Source organism: Moschus berezovskii, chromosome 7 (assembly GCF_049115385.1).
Source record: "Moschus berezovskii isolate FMDL1 chromosome 7, NW_MosBer_1.0, whole genome shotgun sequence".
Taxonomy (NCBI): Eukaryota; Metazoa; Chordata; class Mammalia; order Artiodactyla; family Moschidae; genus Moschus; species Moschus berezovskii.
The window spans coordinates 88,458,212-88,480,216 of record NC_142466.1 but is presented as its reverse complement, the minus strand read 5'-3'; the positions used below and the strand labels follow the sequence as shown (position 1 = coordinate 88,480,216).

At 42.4% G+C, this 22,005-nt stretch overlaps 1 protein-coding gene across 1 annotated transcript in view; it reads left to right on the top strand.

Annotated features, from left to right (window-relative positions):
* The window catches only part of FBP2 (fructose-bisphosphatase 2), a 47,768-nt gene extending 27,128 nt beyond the window's left edge, over positions 1-20,640 (top strand). Inside the window, exons 4-7 of the mRNA XM_055427416.2 lie at positions 2,103-2,243; positions 9,863-10,000; positions 16,878-16,997; positions 20,195-20,640. Of these exons, the coding sequence (XP_055283391.1) occupies positions 2,103-2,243; positions 9,863-10,000; positions 16,878-16,997; positions 20,195-20,389 (594 nt within the window). The 3' untranslated portion in view covers positions 20,390-20,640. The remainder of the gene's footprint in view (positions 1-2,102; positions 2,244-9,862; positions 10,001-16,877; positions 16,998-20,194) is intronic.
* The last annotated feature ends 1,365 nt before the right edge of the window (positions 20,641-22,005 follow it).

The following is a 22,005-nucleotide window of genomic DNA, read 5'->3' as shown; positions in this document are numbered from 1 at the left end:
AGGGAGGCCTGGCGTGCTGTGATTCATGGGGTTGCAAAGAGTCGGACACGACTGAGCGACTGAACTGGACTGAACTGAACTGAACTTTAAATGTGTTATCTTTCACTTCTATCAGTTTCCAGTTCTCTGGAATTTTCTGTTCAGGAGGAAATCTCTATGTAGTATTTCTGGACCCGTCTTTTTGTTGCAGGAAGGGAGATCCCTTCCAGGGCCCAAGAGTGGGTTCTTGCCTACCACTTCGAAGTGAATTGTCCAAGGAGACACATGTGCTGACAGAACAAGAGACTTTATTGGGAAGGATGCCCCAGTTATGAGCAAGCGGGTGAGGGAACCTAGGACTGCTCTGCCACGTGGCTCCAAGTCTCAGTCCTGGGGTTTATGGGGATGGGGTTGATTTCCTGGTCATCTCTGGCTGATTATTCTGATTTTGGCCTACTGCACACATTGCACACATTGCTCAGCCAAGATGGATTCCAGCAAGGAAGATTTTGAGAGGTTGATAGGACATGTGGTATCTCCTTTTGACCTTTTCCTAACTCTTGCAGTTGGTGGTGGCTTGTTAGTTCTGTGTTCCTCACCAGGGCTTCCTGGCTTAAATAACTCACCCAAGTGGTTACTATCGTGCCTGACCAATGTGGGTGGTTTCAGTCAGTGCTTCCCCTAACATTTTAGCCAAAACTCACTGGTGTCTAGAGAAAACACAGCCTTTAGCTGAATATCTGTGGTAGCTACTCTAGTAAACAGATGGGAGAAAATCGAATGACAGAAGCAGTAAGGTCAACAATTTTTGATTTGGTCCTTGCATAGGAAGCACCACAGTCTTTGGGTATGGTGATCTTTGGGAAGCAAGTTTGGAGCCTCAACTTATTACATCTGTCATACTTATTTGCTCAGTGTGTGAAGCTGAAGCTAGTTGGATCTGTTGCTCTGAAAATAGTTCATTCAGATCTGCCCATTCACTTTTCCTTCAAAGTTCCTCTCACATTTGCCATCCATTAGGATGTTAAGTTGTAGAACCAGAGCCTGAGTGTTCCTGCAAACATTCCCCTCCTCCGCCACTGCTTCCAAAGTGTGTGCAGTGTAGTCAGAATCTTAGACGACGTTGGAAAAAGAACTGAGCAACCCCAGTGGCCATGTTCTTGCCTCTCCTTCCCCCATCCAATCAGCTCCTTACAGTGGGGGCAGGAAGTTCACTCTCCTTTTTCCAAATTCATAAGATTTGATTCCTTGGTTTTTTGAGCATGAGAAAGTAGGGAAGGACAAGCCCTTCAAGAGATCCTTGGAAAAGCAGGTTGTGAAATCCAGTCTCATCTGTGGCTCTCCCCTTCCATCAAGAACCTTCTCTGCTTCTTCCTTGGATGCCTGTCTCATCCTGTCTCACTGAATTCCCACTTCCACGCACACTGTTGGAGCTTCCTCAGGAAAATGTCCAGATTTGTAGACTTGGGCCCTGGGGGTGGGAACAGGCAGGGGCAGGGCCTTGAAGGGGCAGTTGCCTGGCTTGATTCCAGCTCAGCTTTGATGTTGGGTGAATTATCCAATTACTCAGGCTCTGAGTTTTTCATCTGGATAATGGATACCATAAAGACACCTATCTCAGAGTGCTGTTGTGTATGTAGAATGAGATATTGCACAAAATCAGAGCTCAAAGACCTTGGTCATTATAATCATTAAGGAGCATGGCTTATGATTTTTAAGAGAGGCTATGATTTTAGCACCTTGGCATGCTGTTCTTGGCAGGATGAGGACACTATGTTCAGGAAATGGAGAAGTCCAAGAATGGCCTTTGCAATGGCTCAGCTAGACCCAGTCATTAACATGGCAACTCATTTCCTCCAGCTACCTTTACTGAAGCTTGAAAATCTGAGAACCGCACTTTCTTTGGTGGTTCAAGTAGATATGAAGTTCAGTTCAGTTCAGTTCATTTCAGTCACTCAGTTGTGTCTGACTCTTTGCAGCCCCATGGACTGCAGCACACCAAGTGCCACTGTCCATCACCAACTCCCAGAGCTTACTCAAACTCATGTCCATCGAGTCTGTGATGCCGCCTCCGGCAAAAGGCCCTCTCCAGAGACAGTAATGTTTCTCTTTCTTTCTTGCAGACCTCAGAGGATGAGCCTTCTGAAAAGGATGCCCTGCAGCCAGGTCGCAACATTGTGGCTGCTGGCTATGCGCTCTACGGAAGTGCAACCCTGGTGGCTCTTTCCACAGGGCAAGGAGTGGACCTCTTCATGCTTGACCCAGTAGGTACCTGGTGATGAAGTATGAGCCTTTGTGCTTTAATTCCTGTCCCTGGGATAATTTACTGGTTATTCTTAATACTTGCTTTGGGGGCCAGAGAGTCTAGTTTGGGGGACCAACAGCATCATCTAAAAACATTAAGATCTCTGTTCATGGGAGGGTACCTGAGGGGTTCTACATGGTCAAAAGTATCACTCGGGCCCTGTTTGTAAGGAATTTATTATCAAAGAAATATATTCAGCTTCTGTGGTTTGTGGAAATACAATGACTTATGACCAACCTTGATAGTATGTTAAAAAGCAGAGACATTACTTTGCCAACCAAGGTCCGTCTAGTCAAGGCAATGGTTTTTCCCGTGGTCATGTATGGATGTGAGAGTTGGACTGTGAAGAAGGCTGATCGCTGAAGAATCGATGCTTTTGAACTGTGGTGTTGGAGAAGACTCTTGAGAGTCCCTTGTACCGCAAGGAGATCCAACCAGTCTATTCTAAGGGAGATCAATCCTGGATGTTCATTGGAGGGACTGATGCTAAAGCTGAAACTGCAATACTTTGGCCACCTCATGCGACGAGTTGACTCACTGGAAAAGACTCTGGTGCTGGGAAAGGTTGGGGGCGGGAGGAGAAGGGGACGACCGAGAATGAGATGGCTGGATGGCATCACCGACTCGATGGACGTGAGTTTGAGTGTACTCCGGGATTTGGTGATGGACAGGGAGGCCTGGCGTGCTGTGATTCATGGGGTCGCGGAGAGTCGGACACGACTGAGTGACTGAACTGAACTGAACTGTACTGAAGAATCCCAATACTGCCAATTTCCGGACAGAAACAAAGATTCTTTTTATTTGTTTGTTTGTTTGTTGGCTGTTTTGTGTAACATGCAGGATCTTAGTTCCCTGATCAGGGATCCAGTTGGCAACCCTGCATCGGAAGGGTAGAATCTTAACCTCTGAACCACCAAGGAAGTCCCAAACATGGATTCTTTACAGTAGCACCATCCAGTAGAATTTTCTGTGATAATGGTTATGTTCTGTAATCTTGCTGTCTGGTATGGTGGCCACTAGCCTTTTATGACCATTGAACATTTACAGTGACTTAGTGTGCAGTGGCTGCGCTTTGCTGGAGCAGCCGTGAAGAGATTCCCCACCACCAAGGTAAGAGAAACCCAAATAAGATGGTAGGTATTGCGAGAGGGCGTCTGAGGGCAAACACACTGAAATCATAATCACAGAAAACTAATTGATCTGATCACACGGACCACAGCCTTGTCTAACTCAGTGAAACTAAGCCATGCTGTGTGGGGCCACCCAAGATGGGCAGGTCATGGTGGAGAGGTCTGACAGAATGTGGTCCACTGGAGAAGGAAATGGCAAACCGCTTCAGTATACTTGCCTTGAGAACCCCATGAACAGTATGAAAAAGCAAAATGATAGGATACTGAATGAGGAATTCCCCAAGCTGGTAGGTGCCCAGTATGCTACTGGAGATCAGTGGAGAAATAACTCCAGAAAGAATGAAGGGATGGAGCCAAAGCAAAACCAATACCCAGTTGTGGATGTGACTGGTGATAGAAGCAAGGACCAATGCTGGAAAGAGCAATATTGCATAGGAACCTGGAATGTTAGGTCCATGAATCAAGGCAAATTAGAAGTGGTCAAACAGGAGATGGCAAGAGTGAACATCAACATTCTAGGAATCAGTGAACTAAAATGGACTGGAATGGGTGAATTGAACTCAGATGACCATTATATCTACTACTGTGGGCAGGAATCCCTTAGAAGAAATGGAGTAGCCATCATGGTCAACAAGAGAGTCTGAAATGCAGTACTTGGATGCAATCTCAAAAATGACAGAATGATCTCTGTTCATTTCCATTCAATACTACAGTAACCCAAGCCTATGCCCCAACCAGTAATGCTGAAGAAGCCGAAGTTGAACGGTTCTATAAAGATCTACAAGACCTTTAAAATCTAACACCCAAAAAAGGTGTCTTTTTCATTATAGGGGACTGGAATGCAAAAGTAGGAAGTCACGAAACACCTGGAGTAACAGGCAAATTTGGCCTTGGAGCACGGAATGAAGCAGGGCAAAGGCTAATAGAGTTTTGCCAAGAGAATGCACTGGTCATAGCAAACACCCTCTTCCAACAACACAAGAGAAGACTCTACACATGGACATCACCAGATGGTCAACACCGAAATCAGATTGATTATATTCTTTGCAATCAAAGATGGAGAAGCGCTATACAGTTAGCAAAAACAAGACCAGGAGCTGACTGTGGCTCAGATCATGAACTCCTTATTGCGAAGTTCAGACTTAAATTGAAGAAAGTAGGGAAAACCACTAGACCATTCAGATATGACCTAAATCAAATCCCTTATGATTATACAGTGGAAGTAAGAAATAGATTTAAGGGACTAGATCTGATTGATAGAGTGCCTGATGAACTATGGACAAAGGTTCGTGACATTGTACAGGAGACAGGGACCAAGACCATCCCCATGGAAAAGAAATGCAAAAAAGCAAAATGGCTGTCTGAGGAGGCCTTACAAATAGCTGTGAAAAGAAGTGAAAAGCAAAGGAGAAAAGGAAAGGTATAAGCATCTGAATGCAGAGTTCCAAAGAATAGCAAGGAGAGATAAGAAAGCCTTCCTCAGTGATCAATGCAAAGAAATAGAGGAAAACAACAGTATAGGAAAGACAAGAGATCTCTTCAAGAAAATTAGAGATACCAAGGGAACATTTCATGCAAAGATGGGCTTGATAAAGGACAGAAATTTATGGACCTAACAGAAGCAGAAGATATTAAGAAGAGGTGGCAAGAATACACAGAAGAACTGTACAAAAAGATCTTCACGACCCAGATAGTCACGATGGTGTGATCACTCACCTAGAGCCAGACATCTTGGAATGTGAAGTCAAGTGGGCCTTAGAAAACATCACTACCAACAAAGCTAGTGGAGGTGATGGAATTCCAGTTGAGCTGTTTCAAATCCTAAAAGATGATGCTGTGAAAGTGCTGCACTCAATATGCCAGCAAATTTGGAAAACTCAGCAGTGGCCACAGGACTGGAAGAGGTCAGTCTTCATTCCAATCCCAAAGAAAGGCAATGCCAAAGAATGCTCAAACTACCGCACAGTTGCACTCATCTCCATGCTAATAAAGTCATGCTCAAAATTCTCCAAGCCAGGCTTCAGCAATATGTGAACCGTGAACTTCCAGATGTTCAAGCTGGTTTTAGAAAAGGCAGAGGAACCAGAGATCAAATTGCCAATATCCGCTGGATCATGGAAAAAGCAAGAGAGTTCCAGAAAAACATCTATTTCTGCTTCATTAACTATTCCAAAGCCTTTGACTGTGTGGATCACAATAATCTGTGGAAAATTCTGAAAGAGATGGGAATCCCAGACCACCTGACCTGCCTCTTGAGAAACTTGTATGCAGGTCAGGAAGCAACAGTTAGAACTGGACATGGGAAAACAGAGTGGTTCCAAATAGGAAAAAGAGTATGTCAAGGTTTTATATTGTCACCCTGCTTATTTAATTTATATGCAGAGTACATCATGAGGAACGCTGGGCTGGAAGAAGCACAAGCTGGAATCAAGATTGCCGGGAGAGATATCAATAACCTCAGATATGCAGATGACACCACCCTTATTGCAGAAAGTGAAGAGGAACTAAAGAACCTCTTGATGAAAGTGAGAGGAGAATGAAAAAGTTGACTTAAAATTCAACATTCAGAAAACAAAGATCATGGCATCCAGTCACATCACTTCATGGAAAATAGATGGAGAAACAGTGGAAACAGTGACTGACTTTATTTTGGGGAGCTCCAGAATCATTGCAGATGTTGACTGCAGCCATGAAATTAATAGATGCTTACCTCTTGGAAGAAAAGTTATGACCAACCTAGACAGTGTATTAGAAAGCAGAGAAATTACTTTGTCAACAAAGGTCCCTCTAGTCAAGGCTATGGTTTTTCCCGTAGTCACGTATGACTGTGAGAGTTGGGCTATAAAGAAAGCTGAGCACCTAAGAATTGATGCTTTTGAACTGTGGTGTTGGAGAAGACTCTTGAGAGTCCCTTGGACAGCAAGGAGATCCAACTAGTCCGTCCTCAGGGAGATCAGTCCTGAGTTCATTGGAAGGACTGATGTTGAAGCTGAAACTACAATACTTTAGCCTCCTGATGTGAAGAGCTAAGTCATTTGAAAAGACCCTGATGCTGAGAAAGATTGAAGGGAAGAAGAGAAGGGGATGACAGAGGATGAGATGGATGGATGTCATCACTGACTCAATGGACATGAGTTTGAGTGGACTCTGGCAGTGTTGATGGACAGGGAGGCCTGGCTGACGTGCTGCAGTCTGTGGGGTCGCCAAGATTCGGACTTTACTGAGCAACTGAACTGATTGAGCATCCAGTGAGTCCTCAGATACCATTCCAGGCAGTGGAGGGAGATAATGCACTGGTGAAACAGAAATTATCTGTCAGGAGTTTACATGCTGATGCATGAGAAAGCACACAGCTCTGGTCATGGTGCCTGTGGGTGTATCATTTAGTTTGCTAATGTGCACTGAGGCTCAAGGTCTAGTGAATGTCGACTCTGTCTGCCATCTTGGACCTATTTGGTTCTAGTCAGTTTATTTTGTGTCCTTGTATTTTGTCATTCTTTTAAAGACTGTGCCCTGTCCACTTCCCTCCTGTATCAATTGTCACACGCTCTCTGCTGAGCTCTTTATTAGCTTGAAAACCCACAAAGGACACTTGAGGAAGGACCCTATGTATGACGCTTAGGACCTGTCTGAGAGATTGAAGCAGCATGTGGCACTTGTTACCATATTGTTATGGTAGAAAACCATGGAGGGTGGCCTGCATGTTACTCAGGCAGGGCCTCACAGGACAAAGGTCCTTGGTGGAGCAACCAGAGCCTCCCTAATCTGTGAGTTTTCAGGGCTGGTAATTTGATTTTGTCAGAGCACAGATTTTGTTCAGGTACAGAGGGACTACCTCACTTAACCAAACCCTCCACTGTGGTCTAAGCCACAGTGGGAGCTGTTTGTTTACATATGACAGATATAATTTCCGAATGGCAGGGATATGGTGCCTGATCATCAGGTGCCCTCTTGTCCAAGTTGTGCAAGGCCATTTGTATACACAGTGGGTGCTAGTGATCCCAGTCAGAACAAAGGTATATATTTTCCAGGTTGGAGTAAGGCTCCACAACCACCTTCATCCCATAATAGAGAACAACTTGCCACGGGCCTGAGTGTCCACATTCCTAGCCCTGGGGTGGATAAACAAGTGAAGACATTATTTAGACAACAGTTGTGTATCTGTCTTGATCTTTGTGGTGCTGGAGAATACCCTTGAGAGTCCTTTGGACAGCAAGGAAATCAAACCAGTCAATCCTAAAGGAAATCAACCATGAATATTCATTAGAAGGACTGATGCTAAAGCTGAAGCTCCAATACTTTGGCCACCTGATGTGAAGAGCCAACTCATTAGAAAAGACCCTGATGCTGAGAAAGACTGATGGCAGGAAGAGAAGGGGATGATAAAGGACGAGATGGTTGGATGGCATCACTGACTCAATGGACGTGAGTTTAAGCAGGCTCCGGGAGATGGTGATGGACAGGGGAACCTGGGGTCACAAAACATCAGACATGACTGAGTGACTGAACTAAAAGAGTCAAGGATTTTGGCTTAACTAAGTAAAGGGTGTTGTTGCATTAATGGGAAAGCTGAGGCCCCAGGTTAGAGATGGGCAGGTCTAGGAGACAGGATTCATAGGACCAGTCCCACAGCACTGCCCCTGGTCTGGACACCACCCATGATGTTGTGTCTCTGATTCAGGTTTCAAACGCCAGGGAGGAGTAATTATTTTGCCAAGCTAAGTCAGGTACTTGACCTTGGGCTAGGGGAGGTCCAGCTTAGAGTCTTTTTAGACTGGCATCCAATAGGAAGAGTTAATTATTCAAAGGAAGTTCAGGTGCTTTTAAAAAGTGGAACTCCACATTGGGCTACTCCAAAGCAACCAATGTCTAGAGCAGGTTACTAAAGTTCATGATCCATAGACTGTCAAGAACTTCCCTAAGAAGCTGGGTTTACTAAGCTTGGGGGAAGGCATTCTAGAAGAACTGTGAGACCTCATGTTGAGAGGGGGTTCAGTTCAGTTCAGTTGCTCAATCGTGTCCAACTCTTTGCGACCCCATGGACTGCAGAATGCCAAGCCCTCTGTTCATCACCAACTCCATCAGGTTGGTGATGCCATTCAACTGTCTCATTCAAATGAGAGAGGAAGTTGACATGGCCTTATTATATATAGAACATGGGCTTTTGCTTGATGAATCTAAAGAAGGTTTGAGAAAGAGAGGGTCAATTCTGGATTGGGTATTGTCTAGATGTGGGTACAATTAATGATTTTGTATCTCAATTTTTATCTAGGAGGTGGGAAGGTTAAAGTGAGGGTGAAAATTCATTGGTAAAAAAGCAGTCAGTACTCATATTTCACAGAAAAGAAGTGTGCTTGGTTATTTTTGCAGCTGAATATCCTTGCCATTGTCTTATTTCAGACACGGTCAGCATAGCCTTGTCTCTTTGTCAGAGTGTTGTCAATGTTCATTAGGAATCTTCTAGCTGTGAGCTGTCACCTTGGGGGATTTTTCCTTTCTCAGTCTTCAAAGTTTAGTCAGAACTGATTAGATTTCCAGGTCTTGATTTCCTTCCTAGTGACTTCGTGAGACGTTGAGCCTTTCAAAGTGAATTTGCAGCTAGCGAATTGCAGCCCTAGAGATGAGACCACCAGCACTCACATACCTGAGGGATTCCCTGCAGAAAAGGACATCTGTAGGGAGGCTGTAGGGAGACGGGGCACTTTTATTAGTAATTCTGAGGATTAAAATAAAGTTTATCAATGATTCTTCATGCCAACTGAATACAGTTTCTGATTGAAGGGATTTCCTCTTTATCCTGTATAAGAGTACTTGGGATACAAGGAACTTTGCTCTTCTTTGTTATTTTTTTTGCTGTGACATGCAGCTTTCAGGATCCCCACCAGGGATCGAACCTACGCCCCCTGTATTGGAAACATGGAGCCTTAACCACTGGACCACCAGGGAAGTCCCTAGGGATGCAAGGAAATTTGAATGGTTTCCAAGATTGAGTCATTAAGATAAAATAACTGGACCACAAATTAGTGGTCTAATTACATCCCCACTTCCATGACAAATCCCATCTGTGTAACTTCTTCCTCTCATTGTTGACAGCCCAAATCTTCCTGAAAACATTAGGGATTAACTGGGGATGAGAACTTGAGGGGATAAATACAGCTAGGTTCTTTACAAATGAGAGTTACAAGGGAAACTTTCCTTCTTATTCCTTTGAATTATTTTATTATTTGTTATATTACAGCTTGTGCTGCCTGTGCAGGCTCCGCATTGTCCCTGTTATTTGTAAGTCTCATAAAAACATCACTGGACAGGCTACAGGAGGACCTCGCTACCCCTGGGTCCTTCCATCAGGTCCAGCTCAGTTACTGTTCTCTGGTTATTGCAGTGTGTGCTATTGACTTCTGTTTCCTGATATCTCTCTTCTTCCTGGTATTTCCCTTCACCTTTCTAGGCTCTTGGTGAATTTGTCTTGGTGGAAAAAGATGTCAAGATTAAAAAGAAAGGAAAGATTTACAGCCTCAACGAGGGCTATGCCAAGTATTTTGATGCTGCCACCACAGAATATGTGCAGAAAAAGAAGTTTCCTGAGGTGAGTGAAGAAAGCCTGAAACAGAAGCAGGGAGAATACTGTCTCAGTGAAGTTCTAAAATGGACTGAAAGGAAGTCTTTCTCCTACACTCACATATTTGTAAGATGTGTCTCCTGAGAGAATTTGTTCATGGTTTTAAGAGCTGAGCTCTATTCATATTTCTGTAGTCTCGATATATTTGTATGATCCCTCTTGAGTATGACTTCTCTGATGTCACTGAATAGAAGAAGAAGGAAGGACAGTCCTAATTAACTTTTCCCCCAAACGTATTATTCTTGCTCCCATTGTCTTGAAACTGTTTCCTCAAGGGCCGTGTGTTCCACATCTCTCTCCTGGTTCTCCTACAGCTGCTTTAAGACTGTACGCTCCCACTGCAGTGGGTTCAGGTTTGATCCTTGGTCAGGGGGCTAAGGTCCCACACAATGGCTGCTAACACGGCAAAACGAGAGACAGTCAGACATTATGTATCTCCCAGTGGGAGGAGAGCTTTAAAGAGCACAGTAACAAACTGCAATGCATGGACCTTCTTAGGTTAAAAGTAACTATTCAAAAAACAGATCATCAGGGACACCTGAATACTAACTGGTAGTGTGCCTGAGATCAAAGAATTATTGTGGTTCCTGTTTGGGAAATGGCTGTGGGGGGCTGGCTGAAAGAGGTTTTTGCCCCTGTTTGTGGCTTTGACCAGTGGGAGCATGGCAGACTCTGACTTTCTTCATTAGCAATCAATATCTTTATTTTATAGCTAAGATTTACCTACTAAAGTTAGCACTCTCTAGGTTAGTTTATCCAGGAGAAATTGTCTATGAAGAAGGCAGAGACCAATTTTTCAAAATCCAGGGTTTCAGGCCAGAGCATCTCATTTTTTGCCATAGATTCTGTGTGTAGATTCTGTGCATAGATTCTGGTCACTCGGTTATATTTAAGTGAAGGTCCCTTTCACATGGTCTGAAATCAGGACCTGGTGTTTACTCCAAGTTTTAGAAAGGTCTTCGGCTCTAAGGTTGAACACTGAGTCCTGGACTTCATGTGGCTATTAAGACAGCCCAAACAATCCAATAAGTATGTCTGCTATACAAAAAGCCCTATTAAGACAAGTGCAGGAGGGAGTCACAGTGTTTCCAGGTCAAGAGTGTGAAGTCTGACCCACCCTGGAAGTGACTGGAAGGAGAGTGGTGTGAGGTGCCAGCCTGGCTGTCCCTGGAAGCCCTTCACAAGCTCTAGGCAGAAAGTGCTCAGGATTCCATGAAGTCCAGAGCACTCGGCTAGCAGGGTGCTGGACCTCCCTCTGCTGCCTCAGACTGAAGCTTTAGAGTTTTCTTCTTTCTGTCTTGTTTGTGAAGCAAAAATCTTAGAAGTGCAGTTTCCGGTATCTCTCCTTTGTCATCACACACAAACCCATCAGGTATCTTAAGGGCAGAAGTAATAGGATATGGATTGTGAAGTAGATAAAGTCAAAATTATTTATTTACAAGTTCCCAGCCTTGGTGATAATTTCACAGTGGTTCCCATTCTAAGGTAAAAGTTACCTCTTCTAGAACCCATGAAGGAAGATACTTATTTTACCACCAGAAAACCAAACTCTTAGGCAAAAAAAAAAAAGCCATAAATACTTTTGAAGGAGAAGTTTCAAACTGAGAAACAAAGGAGTCATCCCATGTATGACCAAAACAATTGAAGAGTATGACTGCATGAGGACCCAAATACAAGGATGAACATCCAAACAGAAAACCAGACAAAGGGCACGATCATGCAAGTCATGAGAGAAACAGGTTTGTCCAGTCAGCAAATTGGAAGATGCTTAAAAAAGAAATGCAAATTAAAATACAACATCATTTCCACATTTGAGATTTGCACAGATTCAACAGATGAATAGTGCTCAGTGGTGTGGGAAAATAAGTACTCTTATAAAATGTTAAAGGAAACTTAAATGTCCCCCTCAACTCCCAACCTTTCTGGGTGGGGCAATCTGACAGTATGATTTCCAATATTAAATATTCATATCTTTGACTCAGTTAATCTTAAATTTCCCCCAGAAACTGATCCTAAAAACCCAATTGATCAAATAAAAACAGAGATAAATGAACAAGGATATGTCACTGCAGCATTGTTTTATAACAACAACAAAGGAACAACTGAAGTATCCAACAGGAAGCAGGAAGGGTTGGTTGGGGTATTCACAATATTCTAGTGAAGTGTTGTGCCACACAGCTATTCATCCATTTAAGTCCCGCTTTATATATTGGTAGTGAGACATGTCCACAAGATAGGCAGTCAACGAAATGGATTACACCATTAAATACATGTGAATGTATTTCTGCACACACATATGTATATATAGGATGTGTGTATGCATAAAATGTCTTCAAAATGTGCCATCTTGTTAATAGTGGTTTCAAGAAGTTGATATTATAGAGTTCTTGACTTTCTCTGATGTATATGTGCAATATGTCATTGAAAAGACATCATTGTAACTCTTTCTAGAAATTATTACCAAAACCTTTGTCATTTGCAGAGGCAATCAAAGAGTATGCATCCAAGAAAATTGAAAGGGAAAAATCATATCAAGTAGTTAATTAATAAAAATATTATATATTAATAAAAGTATTATATATTCTTTTTCTGGATTTTATGGTGTTTAGTATAGTAAGAGTCAGCTTTTAAAAATGTGTAATATGTTGTGATTTCTTCTCCCTTATTTTAAATAATAAGTGTTTAAATAAGAAGTGTTTACTCTTACACTTGAAAAAAGAATGTAGACCATTCTGTTTTGAAAAGAAGTCCCCTTGCTGTCCTGTAGTTTTGCCCTGGGAAGCCCATCTCCAGGGTGTGCAGACAGTGTCCCTCCCACTCCTCATTCTGCCGGAGGCCATTGCTTTCTGGCAGGGTCTTTGTGTTCTGGCTGCTCTGCTTCCACATGCTGCGCCCTGAGGAGATGGGAAATGGACCAGCACTTTTCTATACCATCCACCATTGTGGAAAGAACTGTCCTCCTTTGCTATTTCTGTCTCTTGCCAGTGGCGGTTTCTCCTATCCCTGATTGCACTCTTCTATTAGTCATGATAATCATAGCTAGTGTGTCCTCTGTCTGTTTCAAGTGCTTATCATGTACTAACTCATTCAATTCTCCAACAGATTACAAGATAAGTATTAATACCACAACCCTCATTTTACAAATAAAGGAACTGAGGCCCAGAACAGTCAAGTAATGTTAAGGAATGCAAGCTCTTACTGCTTGCCACATGACAAGCCAATAAATCGAGAGACGAGTTGTTGGGGCAAGGAATAAGGACTTTATTAGGAAAGTCAGCAGACCAAGATAGTGGACTAGTGTCCCAAAGAACCATCTTGCCTGAGTTAGAATTCAGGCCTCTTTTATACCAAAAAGGGAGAGGATGCGGTTGTTTGTTCCAAACTTTTTGGTGTCAGGATCCTTTGTTCTTGCAGTTGCCCAGGTAGGTCAGAATGTGATGTTCCTGTAAACCTCCAACAAGACAAATGTTATTCTCTGTTCTGCAACTTTTTATTTCTCTGTATGTGTGTTAGTCACTCAGTCATGTCTGACTCTTTGCAACCTCATGAACTATGCCCCTCAAGCTCCTCTGTCCATGGAATTCTCCAGGCAAGAATACTGGAGTAGGTTGCCATTTCCTTCTTGCAAAAGTGAAATTCTATAGCCATTGAACAACAACTCACCCTTTTCTCCTTCCCCCTCACCCCATCCCTAGTAACCATGTCCTACTTTGTGTTTCTATATATTTGACTACTTTAGATACCTCATATTAGTTAAATAGTGTTGTATTTGTCTTTTTTAACTGGCTTATTTCACTTAGCACAATGTCCTCAAGTTTCATCCATGTTATGATGCTGAAAGCTCAGCTTCTCTGTACACTGGTGCCGAATTGAACCTTGGAGACAGAATTTGGGGTGAAGTAGAAAAGAATAGTTTTATTGCCTTTCCAGCAAAGGGGGACACAGCAGGCTCATACCCTCAAAATCATGTGTCCCCTCTTGGGGAAGACAGTGAGAAGTTTTGTAGTGATTGTCCAAAGAGGACATGATCAGCTTGAGGACATTCTTTTGATGGGTTGGTAGTGAGCTGAGTTGGAGTCAGCATCATCAAACTTCAGGTCCAACTGGTCTGGGGTCTACATGCTTGTGGGCGGCATACCATCATTAATTGTTATCTTCTTTCACCTGGAGGGGGTTTCGTATCTGCAAAATAGTTCAAAGATATTGTTGTGTGTTTCCTTTGATGGGGAAAACAGGACCTTGTCCCAAGGCTGCTCTTGACTATTTCTCCTTGATCTTCCATCCCCTCCCTTTTCTGATTAACAACTGCTTGAATCTGCCCCTTGTAACTCAGGGAAGGTCATGAAGGTTGAATGAAGGCTGCTTCCTATAATCAAAGAAATGGGGGACACAAAGTCTTTGTGCCCAGGAGCCCCAAAGGGCCCTGCTTAATATCAGTCGAGTAAGTGACAAGATTTTTTTTTTTCAAAGTCCAAATAATATCCTACTGTGTGTATATACCACATTTTCCTTATCCATCCATCTGTCAATGGACACTTAGATTGCTTCCACTTCTTGGCTATTGTGAATAATGCTTAAATGAACATGGATATGCAGATATCTCTTTGAGATTCTGTTTCCAATTCTTTTGGATAAATACCCAGAAGTGGAAAGAAAGTTTTCATTTTTTGAAAGTTTTTCTTTCCTTTCATTCCCTCTTTTTTTTTTTTTCTTTCATTCCCTCTTTGACCCTCTTTGCTCCAATATCAGCCCTTTGTAATCCTCTTTTACATAATCCAGCATCACGTTTCCACTTTATGTTACTTGATCTCCCCATGGCATTTAAGGTTGTTTACTCTTCCCTTCTGGCTTCTCTGGTGGCTCAGTGGTAAAAAATCCATCTGTTAATGCGGGAGAAACAGGTTCAATCCCTGGGTCTGGAAGATCCCCAAGAGAAAGAAATGGCAACCCACTCCAGTACTCTTGTCTGGGAAATCCCATGGACAGAGGAGCCTGGTGGGCTACAGTCCATGGGATTGCAAAAGAGTTGGAAATGATTTGGTGGCTAAACAACAACCCTGTCCATCATGAAACTTGTCTTCTTTAGCTTTGTGTCTGGTTTTCCATCTATTTTCCTAACCATCTTCTTCTTTTATTAGTTCCCATACCTCTGTCTACGCTTCCGTCTTGGTACATATGGTACTTTATTCCCGCTCACACTTGTCCCCCCAGGGTGATCTCATACAGTCTCTTCTGATAGGATTCAGATCTGCTTGCTCCTTCAGACACCTAGAACTCCACATATCCAACTCTGACCCTCCTATTAGCCACCTCCCACCACTCTACACACACACCCACACCCACACACCATCTCCCAAGTTTACTACTTTCTGGTTTTCTTCTCTGGACCTATACTGCCTCTACCATCATATTCATTCCCAACAAAGTTTGGGGAATCCAGAGAATTACCTCTTTCTTATGCCCATGACTAACCATTTACTGGGCGTTACCAACTCTATTTCCTAAATATTCCTCAAAAAGTGAAAGTGAAGTCACTCAGTTGTGTCCAACTCTTTGCGACCCCATGAACTGTAGCCTACCAGGTTCTGCTGTCTATGGGGTTTCTCCAGGCAAGAATACTGGAGTGAGTTTCCATTTCCTCCTCCAGGGGATCTTTCCGACCCAGGGATCGAGCCTGGGTCTCCTGAATTGCAGGCAGACTCTTTACCCTCTGAGCTACTCAAGTTAGTCCATTTTCTTCATCCCCAATTCAGACCTGCATTCTTTTACCTATTGAGAATTCTCTTAATTGGCATCTGAAGGTGTTTTGTATACTTAATATCATTATGTAAATAAAATGGAGGAGGCAAAATCTCCCATGTAATTTTTAACATGCAACCTGAATAGTGCTTTCAAGATATCTCATGTGTATGCACTTCAGAAAGTAGTGCATACCTACCAGCTGCTACCTTTTGCCCCACACCAGGCTGAACTCAGGGAATGATGCTAAGATCAAGCAGACAGTCTTTTCCCCAAGGGCGTCACACACTGATGGAGGGGTTTGGCATATAAATGCTTATAAAATCAATGCATTTTATAGTGGCTGATGCCACGCAAAGCATTAGATATTTGCTCTGAAAATTTTTGGCGTTTCCTTGTGTTGTCAGAGAATTATTAGATTAGACACAGAAATCTCGCATGGGTCACTGAGTTAGGAAAAAGCAAAAGCTCCTCCGGCCCGAAGGAGCCCTTTCATCAGATAGTCATGCCTTACTGATGTGGCCTGCTTAAGGGAAATCCTGAACTTTGACTTATTTCTTTCAGAGCAAATCTTCTTTTCGTTATAAGACTAATGAAATTGATGTTTACACGGAAGCTGTTTTATTTATTTGAATGATTTCTAAAAGTATTTAAAATAATTTTTGCCAGTGGATAAACACTGCTTACACTAAGTGCAAAAGTTGTCATGGTTCAAGGGGATCTGGTTTTCAAGAAACTAAAAAGTGTTCTGAACTGTGGGGGCCAAGGAGGAGATTCATAGAGGAGCCCAACAGTTGGTGTTTGTCTATACTTCTTTTTTCAGTGTTTTTTTTTTTTTTTCTTCTCATTAGCTTCTGTCTTAGGACACATATTGTCTCTCACTTTAAGTAGTCCAACATTTAACGAGTCCAATTACTAGTTGAGGTTTGGGGACTCCTAATGAATGGAATGGTCAGCTACATAATAATTTCAATTCCTAAGCTAGTGGGTAGAGGAAAGAGGACCTGGAATGCAGAGCTCACACCCACTGGAAGTGTCACCTGAAGCAGGTGCTGACTGATTGCTAAACCCACTGCATCTTGCCTCTCCCCTCTCCATCCTCCAGGACGGCAGTGCTCCTTATGGGGCCAGGTACGTGGGCTCCATGGTGGCTGATGTGCACCGCACCCTTGTCTATGGAGGGATCTTCCTGTACCCAGCGAACCAGAAAAGTCCGAAGGGCAAGGTAACTCTCCTCTGTCCACTGGCTGAATCTGCTCAGGAAGCCTTTCTTGGTCACAATTCCCTTTCTCATCATGACCGTTTTTGGCTATTATCTGTCTGTGAGTGGGCAGGTGGAAGAGAAACGAACTATATATCCCATTAATAGAGGTCTAAGGTTATGGTAGAAGGCCTGGAGAAGGAGGAGGCTGAAGTTGTTGGTGATTGTCACTGGCTTCCACTTCATGCTCCTCAATTCACTGTGAATCAGCTGTGTTCACCCCCACTTTCCACATGCTGTGTCTGTCTTTTAGCTTCATTACCAGCTGATTTTGGATCATAGATCCTTTTGAGAACTTAATGAAACTTATTACATGTATACATACAGATTACATATGTTGTCAGGGGGTTCACAATAACCTGAGGTCAACCCAAGAATTTCCTAGAGAATTCCCAGAAGTTCAGGCTAAAAACTTCTGAACTACCTGTAAAGGTAGCTCTGGGAAGATCTCATTGCAACTTTATGAAACAAAACCTAAAGTACCTGTGTTATCAAGTGGGAATCCTATGATCCCAATGCGTCTATCTTGAATAGACCCTGCCATGGAAAAGTATCTGATGTTTAGCCAGTCACAGAATCATAGGTAAGAAGACAAATTCAAATAAATGTCTGCATATTCTCTGACACACTAACAACTAGCCACACATATATGCATCTCTCAGTGTGGGCGATCCGATCTGAATTATTGAAATGCCAGTTTCAAAGCCACGATAAGAAGTCTAACACAGCATGTGAAACTAGAGAGAAGAGTTTAACATGCAGGTTGGTGTATCAGGCATTTCTCTTCCTGTGATGGTTTAGCTCTTGTATATTAGCTTGTTGGACAGATAAATCTAGTGAGCAGAACAGTGCTAAGGAGTATTACATGAGATCAAGTAGAAGATGTGGAAATTCTTAGGTAGAACCACGTTTGCCATCTACTCAGTTCTAACAAGAACATTAAGACTAATTACTACTAGCTATTAATATTAAGATGATTTAAAATTAGTCAGAAAATATCTACATATAATTACAAAAATATTTCCATAAGATATATAACTGCATATATAGATCTACATTCATAGTACCATATTCGAAGTACCATTGATTTCTTTTTTTAAATTTTATTTGGAGGTAATTGCTCTACAGTGTTGTGTTGGTTTCTGCCATATGACAACTTGAATCAGCCATAAGTGTACATATATCCCCTCCCTCTTGAATCTCCCTCCCACTCCCCACCCCATCCCATCCCAACATAGCACCGGTTTGAGCTCTCTGTGTGACACAGAGACTTACCATTATCTGTTTTACATATGGTAATATATAAGTTTCAATGCTACTCTGTCAATTTATCCCACCCTCTCCTTCCCCTGCTGTGTCCACAAATCTGTCCTCTGTGTCTGCGTCTCTATTCCCGCCCTGCAAATAGGTTCATCAGTACCATTTTTCCAGGTTCCATATACATGTGCTCATATGTGATGTTTGCTCTTCTCTTTCTGATATACTTCAGTCTATATAACAGGCTGTAGGTACCACTGATTTCTGATCTCCATGTTTTAGCTCTCATGGTCTCTGTGACCATGTTTGTGTGAGTGGGTGGGTAGTGGGGTGTGACTGCTCCCCCTCCTATTGTCTCTGTAGAGCAATGTAGATTTTAATTGTGGGGAGAAAAATAGATCACATAGCCTACAGGTAAAGGCACCATGAAGATCTGGACACTGTGTTTTAAAATGAGTTTACTATGACAATATCTTAAGGTTAGAACAAAACCTGGTTCCAAGGTAAGTTTTATGTAAGTATCCATGTAAAATCCTTCTCTGTTTTTTTATAGTATCTGAATCAACATGGTACAAATAAAAGCATCCTATTCTGTTTCCCCAAAATGGAAATAGATGCCCCGTACAGTTTTAACTTCCTGCTCAGTGCCTGGCTCTCCAATTTAGATTGGAACTAGTTTGTTTCTCTCTTTGAAACAACAATAATTTAAAAATCAGCACAAGATGTAACGATGAAGAAAAGAATGGAAAGAAGTTGTGCAGAGCTGGATCAATCACTTTGAAAGCTGATTACAGAAAAGGAAATTTAAGTTACAGATTTCATACCTATGAGGGAAGGAAGGAGAGGATAGTGTGATATAGAGTCAGAGCATGCAGCAAGAACATCACCTGAATCTATGTGACATGTGTGTGTCTGCTGTTGGTCAGGGGATGAGGAAGAAGTCAAAACATAATGACAGAAAAAGACCCAGAAAGGACATGTGATCAGCCCATTTCAATTCAACTCACTATATACTAACTGGACACAGGATTGACACCTTGTCATCTCATAGTGCCTTTTAGAAGGGCTATTTTTCTTTCTAGAACAGGCACTGGATCCATGTACCCGGCTTGGCAAAAAATGCTACAGCTGATTTCCCCCCATTTCTGCCCTCCACTGGGAGTCCTTTGTGCAGCATACACTGTAGCCTTGTTTGGACACTTCCTACATGTCAGGCAGTACTAGGAATGAAGATGCCACGAAGACCCACCTTAAGAGATGCCTCCCCTGCCCTCAAGGAAGTAGACATTAAACAAACCTCAGAGTCAGGATTATCACGAAAGGGGAAGTACAGGATGCTGCGGGAGAGCAAGCAACAAGAGACCAGGCAACTCAGTCTAAGGGGTCAAAAGAAAAGGTCATCTAAACACCAGCAAACTCTTCAGCCAAGTTGACACTTGAGCTGTTCCTCCCCACGATCCTGGACAGTGTAGTTATCCTAAGAGACCACCCAGCACTCTCTAGGTGACCCTCCGATCACATCCAAGCTTGACTCTATTGGCCTTAAGGTCTGGCATGTAGAGGCTCCTAACCTGGACCCAGAATCACTTCACCTTATTGACGAACCAGTGAGAAGTGAATACTAAGATCTCATACTCTCAAGTCTCTCATAAGCACAAAGGTCAGCAGACAGGTAGCTATCGATTGGAGGTGTCCCCAAAGGCATATGTGATCGGCATCAGCTGGGGCACCCAGCCTTCTGGAGAGCATTGGTCTCTGGCAGCCTGCTCCCCTGAGATGGGCAAATGTACTCGCACTAATGAGACAGAGGCTCAGGATTGGAGTTCCTCCTGGAGCTTCAGGTGCATGGTTTGGGGATCTTGGCAACTTGGAACGCTTGTCCACCTGACTCTGTTTCTCCTCAGCTCCGGCTCCTGTATGAGTGCAATCCCGTGGCCTACATCATTGAGCAGGCAGGAGGCCTGGCAACCACGGGCACCCAACCCGTGCTGGATGTGAAGCCTGAAGCCATTCACCAACGAGTCCCCCTCATTCTAGGGTCCCCAGAAGATGTACAGGAATATCTCACCTGTGTACAGAAAAATCAGGCAGGCAGGTAGTGAGTCTGACCCACAAGCCCTCTTCTCTTTGTATGTGCTTTGTTAGGGACCCTAGATGAATAAGTGAGTGAATGCTGGTGATGAGAAACAAAAGGTAAATCCACCGAATCATGTGCAAAAGAGCAGCAGCCCACTGCTCATGACAGATGGTCTAGAAACCAGAGGCAAGTTTGTGCTCAGTATAAAGGGCTGAAAATAAAACCCACACATGGAAAAAATAACTGTGATTTGTCTTCTGTCATGAACTGTGGTAAATAGGGTTGCTATTTATCAGCCCAAGTAATCAGCAGTTATCCCTTGTGGGCAAAAAGTACAGAAGTCAGTTAAGAATTTGTCTTGGCTGAAAATTTGAACCTAATGTCTTAATCCTATAGTGATTAATTTCCTTTCTTATAAAGTAGATACATATATTTACTATATATACTCATTTCATATATTCTTATATATATATTTAATGTATATAAATATATCCATTTTAGATATTTAAATGGCTGACTTAATTTCTTTAAAAGTTTTTGTCTTCTTGTGGATAGGCTTTGAGTTATCAATCTCATGGCTATTAAATTGTAAAATTTTGGATCAAGCAAACAAAGATACATCAGGACAAAGTCAAACCATTTTTAGGAGCAATGATTTGGATGACCAATAACTACTTGAATGGAAAAATGTGGTCACCTGTTGACAAAGTCACATACTAAGTGAAGTCAATATCTAAAAATTAATACCTGGTTTTCTCAGCCTTGTGACTTTTCCTTTTTAATTTTTTGAGGAAATACTTTAATCTATTCTGGATCCTAACCAGAGTATACTAGTTAATGACTTCATTTGTCCAAATTGTGTTATGATTGGGATGGGTGGCATATGCATCAGAAATCTGTTTACTTTTCTAGGAGTTGCTATATATGTATATAGATGTGGAGGCCAAAAATGCCTAGTGAAATATTCACAGACAAATCCAGAAATATAAAACAGAGATACATCAGGACAAAATCAGGCTTAACTCCAAATTTCAAGAATGATTCAATATTAGAAAATCCATTAAATAATGCATTAGATTAAGGCAAAAGGCAATGGTGGGGAAATGGGGGCTTGGAGAAACCATGGGAAGAAACATTCCTTCACTTTAGCTTTGGACAAGGTGGTTCATGCAACCCAGAGGTGGATTTCCATTTGGATATAATTCAGGACTCAACAATGTTCCTCAGTCCACCTCTTCTTGGCAGCAGCAAGAGAAGCAGTAAAATTTAAGCATAATCAAAAAGTTTTCGTCTCCCCCCACAAAACACAAAGATTTTCTTTCTCTAGGAAAAATTCTGATGCTAAGCAATGGGCTATTAATGCTTTATTAGACAGTTCATCTGAAATTTATATCTGAAAGATTCAAACTGAAGTCTTCTCTTCTTAGGAATAAATTGATATGGTGCATTTATAACACATGGTTTCAAGACTTCACAGCCAGGAGGAAAGTTTTTCAGGAAGCAAAACTGAATGATAGCACCTTCAATCATGATTTGTATTGCTCTGATGAATATTGTAGGTGCTCAGGGAAAGATCCATTCACTATCCTTCTTTAAGCTGAGACTCTTGGTCCCTGAATATCAAATCTAAAAACAGGA